This window comes from Rhinatrema bivittatum, chromosome 5 (assembly GCF_901001135.1).
Source record: "Rhinatrema bivittatum chromosome 5, aRhiBiv1.1, whole genome shotgun sequence".
NCBI classification, from domain to species: Eukaryota; Metazoa; Chordata; class Amphibia; order Gymnophiona; family Rhinatrematidae; genus Rhinatrema; species Rhinatrema bivittatum.
In genome coordinates, this window is record NC_042619.1 from 291694206 (window position 1) to 291705185 (window position 10980).

At 42.0% G+C, this 10980-nt stretch overlaps 1 protein-coding gene across 1 annotated transcript; it reads left to right on the forward strand.

Annotated features, from left to right (window-relative positions):
* Window positions 1-4128: 4128 nt before the first annotated feature.
* On the forward strand, window positions 4129-10442 carry NKX3-1 (NK3 homeobox 1). Its single transcript, XM_029604117.1, has 2 exons — window positions 4129-4393; window positions 7228-10442. The coding sequence occupies exons 1-2, from the start codon at window positions 4195-4197 to the stop codon at window positions 7632-7634; spliced, it is 606 nt and encodes a 201-aa protein (XP_029459977.1). The 5' UTR covers window positions 4129-4194; the 3' UTR covers window positions 7635-10442.
* Window positions 10443-10980: the final 538 nt, after the last annotated feature.

Below are 10980 nucleotides of genomic sequence, written 5' to 3' on the forward strand. Positions count from 1 at the left end.
GTCCTCTTACTGTGGCCACCATCATACACTTTGGCGCTGAGAAAAGTATTACAGCAATAGCAGTAAAATTCTACTCTGCTTGCATAATGGAAAATAAACGTTCAGATGAAATGGAATCCCCCTGATGCAGATACTTGAAACACAGTCCAGTGTTTATTTTGGAAAATAAAAAAGATAAGTAATTTGTATTTGCATAAAACAAGAAATTGAAAAAAAAAGTGGACTATTTGGCCTATGATTAAATGTAAGGCAAATGAAGGTGGTTTCTGCCAGAAGCGCCTATTATGATGGCCACACGGATGGTTAAAAAACAGAACTCTGTTCTGGTAATTGTACTTTTCTGGGAATATATTAAAATGCATTTTTAAATTTCAAAGAAAACATCAGAAAATTAAACAATAAACACAGCTTTTCATGAAGGAGAATATTGTATGGCAGTCACTTTTAATGACTTTTATCATTTGGTTCAGACTTACTTTGACTGCTCTAGACACTCTCTGGTGAGTCTGACTTTATGGACAATCGTCAGTACAGAAAGATTTTGTTGATGATTCCCACCTGTGTGTCCTGTGCCGCATGAAAATGATAAAAAAAAGAAGAAGAACAGTGAACACATAATTAGTCTGGGAAGGATATGCCTCACCTGGGCCCGTCAGATTTTTGTCAAAACTAGAAAGCGGTACAGTAAGGATTAGCCTTTCCTGAAGCATATGCGAAGCTATGAGCAGGGTCTGAAATGTACCTTGTTCCTGTTTATACCACAGTACCCTGGCATATAATTACTCCTCAGTAATCCATTTGTTTTAAATATTTCCCGAATGGAAAGAAGACCAGCAAAATTATTCTTTTCACTGCAATGAGACTTGAAACCAAAGAATGGGATAACATTCTGATTATATCCAGGAAGCAGGCAGAAGCTTTATTTTGTTATTATTTATCAAACACCATCCAGCATATAAATACAATGTACCATCTGTATAATTATGTGTATTGTAATTACACTGTGTTCAGTCTGGACTAATGATACACTCCTGCAAACATTTGAGTACTTATATTATATTTTACTAATATTTTATTTGCAACTGTATTAATAAATGTTTCTTGGTACAGTATTTGCATTTGGTAGCATTGGATTTGCTGATTGCTTTTAAGGTTAAATCCTGTGAAAATTAATGTAAATAGTTTTAACAGCAATATGGTCTTAATTCAATTATATTTTGTTTACTTGGTTAGTTGTTTTTAATTTCACTTTGTTGTGTGACGTTTTATGCTGTTAGTCCCTTTGACCATTATTTGGAAAGGTGGAACAAAAATCTAATAAATAAAAAAATAAAATGTGGCCATATAAACCCAGTGCCCCAGGATGCCATAGAGAGTGTTTTCCGACAAGACATCACACAGAGGTTCTCTCTAGTGTACGGATATTACGGATCTAAGAGAACATTATGCTAATCCTGCACTTGTATATAAATTGTATCACATGTAGTGCAATTTGACCTGTTGCTCCTATAGAAAAAACCTTATTAGGCAGAGAAAAGACTTATCTTCCCACCTCCATCACCGCACAAATCTGTATTTGTATCCTGTCTTAAGCACTATAAAACACTATAATAATTAAGTGCTGAAGACTATGGTGTTGGGCTATTGCCTTTCACAAACATATGAAGGGGGTTCAAGAATGCATTTTCTAGAATCTTCTCAGCACTTACAAGCGTGAGCAGTGGGATGAGAACCAAGGAAGCCAGAGTCAAATCCCATGTCTCCCACCAATCAGGCCGATACAGTACGGTGTGCTCGGCCGAGCGCACTGTTTAACGTGTGGTTGGACACGTGCTTTCGACGCGCGTCTATTACCCCTTATACAGTAAGGGGTTTAGCATGTTGAAAACGCGTGGCTAAATTCCCCCCCCCCCCCAACTAATAGCACTCATCACATGCAAATGCATGTTGATGAGGCTATTAGTTTATCCCCTGAAAGTAAAATGTGCGGCAAGCGTTAATTTCTGAACAGGTACTTAATATCCTAGCGATATTAAGTCAGGGGAACCAAAACTTAAAAAAAAAAAAAGTTTAAAAAAATCTCACTGCTGGCCAGCGGTTAGCGAAACGGACCTTCAATTTTATCGGTGTCCGTTTTCCTAATCCGTGGCTGTCAGCAGGTTCAAAAACCGACACCGATAAAATAGAGCATCAGTTGTCAGACCCGCTGACAGCCACCTCTACCACTATTAAGGAGGCACTAGGGACGCGCAATTGTCCCTAGCACCTCCTTATTAGCGCATCACCTCATTTAAATACTGAATTGTGTGTCTGGGAGAGGTGCTTGGGCGCGCGTCGGGAGACTGGGCTCTCAGCACGGAGTGCCTGCTCTCCCGCATTTCTTTCTGAATGTTCCCTGAGAACTTGGACAGGTCAATTTGCCCTCCTCCACTGCCTGGATACAAACGATAAACCTGCAGGAGCAAAGACCTACCTGCTGTACCTGAATTGTGACTTACCTTAAGCATGGATTTGGAAAGGTGAATAATTAAATCCAAATCTAAGAGACCTGCTTTGTAACCTGGCAATAACTAATCATGTCTGCAATTTAAGGCAATAATAATTCAGCTACAAGTCTAGGTAGAGGGAAATAGAAGAATATTTAAAATAAATAAAAAAAACTATGCAATCAGATTTCATTGTTGATGTATTAGCTAACCCACGCAATATACAAGGATCTATTCTGTTTAATTGTTATGGCATCATTGTCAGATATTGTCTTACTTCACTATAAAAACATCAAAATGGCAATGTTTACCTTGGATTTTTGGTTCTTTTGCATCCTGTGAGCTTGCACAAAACAGTAAATAGTAAGAAAAGGTTAACATTACAGTGGTTAGTGATTATGGCATTATTTTAAACACAATGGTTCTCTGTATGATAAGTGGCTTAGATAATAAAATTGAATATAGTGTTTAAAAAATGCAAAGTAACTCATTTAATGACCTCACTGCTAGTAAACAAAATGGCTCCTCTTCAGAGTCCTTGGAGTATATGATGAAATGTAACATAACAATCTTCAAACAGGGAATTGAATTCAAATTTGATTGCATTAGTTATATTGGTAGTGTCGTTCACAATGTGTACATAAAGGTGAATTTTAAAATCCCGGCGCATGCCAAAACTGGGAGATACATGAATATGTTGGGCTGGCGCGTGCTGAGTGGATTTTAAAACGCGCCTGCGTATTCACGTATCTCCCACTACGTTCAAAATGAAATGTGCCGAGAAAAGAGCGGGGAGCGGACGTGATCTAGATGAAGCATGCTAAGAGATTGGCAGGGTTTTAAAAGTAGGGACTAACAGGGGGAAATGGGACGCTATTAAACTGGGGGGGGGGGAGGAATTAAAAGTCCTATCCCTTACCTGAGCAATCTGGGAATGAACTGGGAAAATTGGAAATGATGTTGGCGCGCTTATGTGGTAGAAGCAACATTTGCATGCACAGGCACGCACCCACCTAAAACTGTATGCATATGTGTGCATAGTGAGTCTATTTTATAATATGCATGCATATATGTGTGCATGTTATAAAATGGCCACGTCCCTGGATGCAGGCCAACCAATGCGCACCTGCCATCATACATTGTAGGCTAAGAATATTGCAGTTCTTTGAAGTGAAAACAAAAACAGAGAAATATACCCTGGGAAAAGTGAAGTTTATGTTTTGTATGTGTGAAGCTCACACTTGCCACTGAATTTTGAGTGTGCTGGACGTTTTGGCAAATGGTTTTAGGGTGATTGACTTTCAAACATCTTCAAGGGGTCATAAAGGTGGATGAACTGCACCCCCTGAAATTTAACTCCCACAAACCCAAGACTCCCAGCTGTTTGATACTGTACTCGGGCTTTGGTAAAGTGAAACGCAGGGAAACGTGAGGGTCAAAGAAAATAAAACGCATTACAGTAGAAAAGATGGAGGCTCAGCCTCCAGCCGTCCCCGGTGCCACAGGGCGTGACGTCACCGCAGGTACCTGCGCCCGGGTTCTGCCGCCAATCCGGCTTCGGAGGAGTCCCGGGAGCGCACCAATCAGGAAGCGGTCCGCGGTGGCATAAAGGGGCCGCGTGCGGGGGGTCCCGCGGGAGGGCAGGAGGAGAGCGCGCGCTGCGAGGGTGCAGGAGAGCGGCTGCAGCCCCAGCCAGAGCAGCCTCGGCATGGCGCTCCCCCCCAGACCTCGCACCTCCTTCCTCATCCAGGACATCCTGGCCGACCGGCGACGGGAGAGCAGAGCTCAGCAGAGCCGGGGGACTTCTGGGAGCCCCGCAGCGGCCGAGGCAGCAGCAGCAGCAGCAGCGCCGCCAGCCGACGCGATCCGCAGCCCGCTGCATCCTGAGGCGTCGGAGCTGGAGCGAGGTAACACAGCAGGGAGGGCAAGTGCGATGGGCAAAACGCGTATCCTGCTTCCCTGCGTGGAGCTGAGCGGGGGGTAACAAAACGGGAAAGGATCAAGATTCTGCTGCCCCTCAGAGAGCTTCTGCTGCAAGGGTCCAAGGCTCGTTGCTTTCATCTTTCCGGGCTCCATGCACATGGATTTTAATAACCTTGCTGGGTGGTTTGGGCTGTGTAGAGCTGGCAAACTGGCAATACACTGTAGCAGGGAGACAAGCTTTAGTTCACCTTTCTTGCAAAAGAACTTTGCAACTCATTTCAGTAAATAAAGGGGAACAATTTATTTAACATTCTTTTAGCAGGTTTCCTCCTCTCGCTGTGGCGGCGATCCTTTCATTATCGAATCCCAATGGGATCGGATGGCAGGGCGTTGAATCTCCTAATGTTATACAGGGTTTGGTCTCATCCGAAAGGCAAAGGAACGATCGTCCTCAGCTTGCCAGTGGCTCTTAGCCAAAAGCATTCTAGCACAAAAGGTTTATTACATTTTATTAAAAGATCTTCTAGTTGAGAACTGCCCCTCCTGGGGTACGATGTATTTTTCTTCCTGCAGTTGATTGCAATTTTAGATTTGTTTTCTAAAGAACCTCGATTTTCGTTTCAGCTGATAGAAGGAAGAAGGTAGACCTAGCAAGATGATATAATTACTGTATGGTAATTTTGCACTAATTCCAAAATAACTTCGGACCAGAAAGTTATTTAGCTAATATATCCAAACGGTATCAATAACTATATCCAGGTTATAGGAAGAGTTCTTTTTTTCATGTTTGCAGAAAGTGCTTTTTTTTTTTTTTACAATTTGGTAACATTGCCCTTGAAGTTTCCAAATTAACCATGTCCTATCAAAGCAATCTGATAACACAGGTGACACGGAAAAAATATATATATATGTAAGGTGACACATTTTTAAGCCTGTGAAGAAATGTATTAGATTAGTCCAATAAAATGTATCATCATATATATATTGTTTTTATTTGTTAATCTTTATTTCCGTGCATTCAAACTAATAAATCTTTGTCAAGAAACTTGGAAGATAATCTCGTAATTTTGTAAACCAAATCTTAAAGGGAAAACCCCCAGCCATTTTTTATTTCTTAGTTCTCTCGCTTTTGTATGATTTTGTAAAATAAATTTAGCGAATTTAACGGAATCCCTTTTGCTAAGTTTGCTGTGGCCGTACTGATTGATCAGGTAACTACAACAATGAAATTATGTTACTGTTTCTGATATAATTCGTGGGAAGGGGGAGAGCATGCATCCATTTTTGTTATTATACACAAAGTTATACATTTTTTGTCTTATGCTAATAATCTGCTACATATGAAGGGGCTTTCAAAGCAAATGTGCTGATCTATTTTGGCACGGCAACATCCAAATCCTTAAATCCTGCAGACCACCTTTCAAATGAAAGACCCGTATTCCCTCCCTCTTCTGACTGCTCTTAATAATGGCATTATTTGTCCGTTCAGAAAACAAAAACAATTTTCAGCAGTGTCAGCAACAGATCTGAGTGGTAACGTCTGTGCCCGGACATTTTATGATATATGAATGCAGAAGCTGGATCCCTCGCCGAATAAACTAATACAGCTTTTCTGGTACATAAAGATTAGCGCAAATTCGACTGATAGTCTTCTCTGATATAGATTGTAAAAGGGAAATCTTCTGCATCAAGAAACAGCAAAACCTGTTGCTGTATCAGTCACAAATATCTGGCTGAAAAGTGTGGGTGTGGGATATTAGTGTCTCAAGGATCGATCCCTTGTATGTGTGTGCCTTGATATACTTGACTTTCCAAGTAGCTGTTAGCCTAGTAATCCCAGTGTGTGTATATATGTGTGTGTGTATATATGTGTGTGTGTGTATGTGTGTGTATGTGTGTGTATGTGTGTGTGTGTGTGTGTGTGTGTGTGTATATATATATATATATATATGTGTGTGTGTGTGTATGATCTGCAAATTCCATAAATCAACCCCTAAGGATTTTTAGTTGACTCAATCCTGAAACACCCTTCTGGGTGGTATTCTCCTGTACAGTGATGTTTTCTGAAGAGGTATGTCACCGTGCCGAGTGATATCCCAGGGGCTTTCCTTTAACTTTAAACACATTCTGTCTTAAGTTTGAAGCATTTTCTTATTATTTTTCCACTGATCAAAGTAATACTGTGTTGCAAAGTATTTAAAAAAAAATAGCTTCACCTCCAGAAAGCAAAAGGTGAAAGTATTACCTTATGGAAGTGAATGACCTCCATAACGGTTAAATTCAGGCATAAACCCAGAGAAGTAAAGAACTGGCTTCCTCTCTCCTCCCCCTTGTATCCAAGAGAAACAAACCAAGGAAGACGCTGGATTAATTGTTTTATAATTCAGTTTTTAAGTACTTCTGTGAAGGATAACCTTGGTCCTTCCTCCCCCCTGTTCCTAAATACCTTTACAAAAGAAATGAATCCTTGCTAGTAACGCCACTGCACCTGAGGCAGTTTGAGGGTGAATCCACCTATCACTGTGTAAACTGCCATCATTGATTGTCATGTTCACCAGGGTTAGGCAGCTCCGCACTCCCAGAGTGCCAGCAAGCCTGGCTTTCAGAATGTCAGGTATTTGCATACATGTGCTGAAAGAGCCTGCTTCATTTGCATTCTCGACTTATCCTGTAACCCAGACCTGTTTGTAGCTCTGCAGAATTGCAGTTGCCTGGCTCGCCCCTGAGCTAAGCCGTCGTCGTTCGCCTGCTAACTGTGCTCTCTCTTTTTTTTTTATTCCCCCACCCCTTCCTCCTCCCCCCTCCCCCCCCCTTTCAGAGGCCTATCTGTCAGACTGTGAAAACCCTCCGCACTCTCTGCAGGACAGCAAAAAGAGTCCCAAGCAGCAGAAGCGCTCCAGGGCCGCCTTCTCCCACACTCAGGTCATAGAGCTGGAGAGGAAGTTCAGCCACCAGAAGTACCTGTCGGCCCCTGAGCGAGCTCACCTGGCCAAGAGCCTGAAGCTCACCGAGACGCAGGTGAAGATCTGGTTCCAGAACCGAAGGTACAAGACCAAACGGAAGCAGCTGGCCTCCGACCTGGGGGATCTGGAGAAGGCCACCCCGCTGCCTGGCCTGGCTGGAGAAGAAGACTTTAGCAGAGCTTCCCTCATATCCCTGTACCACAGTTATCACTACTACCCGTACCTCTGTTACTTAAACGGCTGGCGACCTCCACTCTGGTAACTGAGTCGCTTCCAAACAGATGCTTTGAGCTTTAACTAAATAAGAGCTGATTGTTGAATATGTGAGAACCTGATGTTAGTACTTAATATGGAACTGGACTGGACGCCTGTGTGCTTGGTGGCCAGTTATAAGATACTATTTAATATTTAAATAATGAGTTTTAAAATGAAGAAACCAAATGGGCAGCACATGGTCATGTGTTGCGATCTTTGACTATTTCTGTTCCTCGGAGGTTTTACCCATATCTGGACATTACTGCTCCTCCCTATGGTGTGCCCGTGCAGGCAGAGCACTTAGACATGCCCAGAAAGTACCTGTTTTGCTAGATGAAGTAATTTAGTCATTAGGCATGCTGTCCAGGAATTTGGTCAAGTAGGAAAGCCCCATTATCAGTTCCTGAGTTGCTGACATTTTTCAAGTGGGCGAGCCCAAGCATTCTCACAAAAAAAAAGATGCCACTTCTGAAGTCCAAAGGCTTTCTTGAGAAAATAAAACCATTCCACGACTGGGCACTGTCTGACAGCAGGTGCCTGTTGGAAACCCACAGCTAGAATGCTGCGGTAGTAAATTTAAACTCATAAAGAATCCCTCACCTTCTCATGACGTATCACCCCCGTAGAGCCGCCCGCCCCTGGCTGCTCTGCAGTGTTTGCCCTTGACTTTGCTCAGATGGTGACCTTCCATCTCTGACTCCAGCCACCAGCAGCTCTCTGGTAGAGCCGTCCAGGGGAAATCTCCAGCGTGGGCCGGACAGCACCCCGAAGCACACGGGGAGCAGCATGCTGAGCAGACGTTAGCCAAGCGCTGGAATGAATCGAGCATCTCCGAGACAATTCTTCCACTGTTGCACTGGAACGCTCCCGGAGGACACACAGTAACTCTCCGTGATGAAGGACAGAGGGGCCCAAGACTACCCTGAGCTTTACATGCTCTGTGGTTTGGTTCATGGAGAATTGAGCAGAATTAGTTCCCTGTAAGACTTTTTAAAAATCTAAGCACTGTTTTAGAGCTTAAGTGAGCCATGCACTACAGGACAGAGCTCTTTGCATTTTCTCTCACTTGACAACTTCATCTATTGCTAAAGGGGCTTGTGCTACCCCTTTTTATGGCTGGAACTGAGATTTTCAGTGAGGGAAGAAAGAAGGCTTTCAAGGTTGAATGGAAGAATCGGAAGACAAAAAAAAAATCTTAAGTGCCTTAATTTGTATTTGTACAATGTTTACTTTTTAAAGAACTGCTTCATGGGATTTGATGGTGAATTATTTGAACTGTGCTTCTTTATTATGTGGAAAGATTCGATTAGAGATCATTGGGTTTCTGGTTCCATTTGATCATTAGTGTGATACTTGCCCAGGTACTTATTTTTCTCAGGTTCTGCATAATCAGAAGCCATTTCTGGTTTCTCAGTTAAGGAAATCTGTGGCTTGATCTCATTGGGGGGGGGGGGGGGAAATCAATCATGAAAAATGGAGTACATAGTTAAAATTCTAAATGTCACAGACGTGTCTTGGGGTGGCATGCTAATCCTTAGTTTGCAATAATTTACAAGGAATGAATTATTAAAAATGTAATTTAATAACTGTTGTGTTCAAATGTATCAACCTTTCAGAACTGATACAGTAAAATGCTCTTGGGATAGGACCCATCAGGGGTCAGAAAGTCACGGCCATGTAAGTAAGACATGTGACAAATATATGACCTTCATTGCCACCTTCAGATGGAATACCAGGCAAAGCAACCTGGTCAAAGCTGGCAGGTTGGTGGTGACCAGGTACCATCCTGCAAGGCCATGGGTACATAGTAAGGATGTGCATTCGTTTCATCCGTTTCATACATTTCCTATACAAGCATGTAATATGAAACGTATGAAACATATGAAACAAATGCACATCTAATTGACATGTAATGGGAAACGTATGAAACGAATTAAACGAATGCACATCCCTAGTACATAGGCTATCAGATGTATGGGCATCGGTCTCGCTAGTTTTAGTAGTTCTTTCTTTGTTCCTACAAAGCCTGGTGATAAGATATTGGGTGGGGGGAGGATTCAGGAAGATTTGGGTGTTGGATTAAGTATGGAAACTTGCATGCTTATCTTCCCAGGATGGCACAGAACCAATGAGGAAGACAAGAAAAACTGATTTGGATAAGAAACTATATTCTACAAACGCACCAGCTTCTATGGCTGGCAGCTGGGATAAATCCTTAGCTCTGCAGACCAAAATAACTGGGCGGACTGGATGAGTCAATTCTTTGTCTGCCATCATCTGCTAATGTTACTTGCCAGCTGAATTGGATTATAAGAGAAACACATTATGTTCATCCATGTTTATACTTAGGGCTTCTTATTTTAGGTTTTAATAGATAAACTGATAAAACTTCCCCAATGCAAAAAAAATAAAAGAGATGTTTATTAGATAAACATTGGAAACACACCCCTTCCCCTACCACTCTCGCCCCTCCTTTTCCAGCCCTAGATTCTCTGCTTTGTTTTTGTGCTTTTTCCATGCTAACGACTCCTCAGCTGCACAAATTGATTCTACTGGAAAAGGAACCCAACAACGGTACCTACATCACAAAATTGGTACCCCCAAAGAACCCCTAATTAGCTTGAAAATAAGCAGTTAACTTTACACTTTATAAACACCTAACATCAGAAGCCCTATTTATACTTTAATGTCCTGCCACATTTGTAAACTGAAGAAACGAAAAGGGACTTATTTTTCTGTATATTTGGTAATATGTTTTCACAACATGCATTTTTTATTGCAATAAAAGTACAGCATAGAAGCTGTCTTTAGTTTACCTAGTATTCCTTTATTGAATGATTTCTTTTGACTCTATCTTGTTATTTTAAAATATTTGTACTGGGTGTAGGTCACAGAAATTCTATTATTGTAGAGGGGAAAAAGTGGGGCAGAGATCAGTTAGAGCAGAGGTTCTCAACCTTTTTTTCTGTCGGGACACACCTGACAGATGGTTCTCACACGCGTGACACATTGAACACATGATCGTCACGGGGCTAAATGTACTCTGTATCTACAGGAACCACCCTGAACCCCACCCCGCCCCCTGCCTCAACAATGGGTGCAGAGCAGATCCTAGGACATTCCCCGTTCAATTTACCATACAAAAAAGATATTTCTGGTGTGATCTCAGTACCAGCAACATACACTCTCTCTCCTACCAGGCACAATAGCCCTCCTTATGAAAAGACAGTAATTTATCACCAATGCATGTCCTATTGAGAAAACACAACAAATAAGATTGATACAAATGCCTGCATGCTAGTAAAATACCTCACCTCGGTCACACGCACAGAATCAACCTTCACCAAGTACAG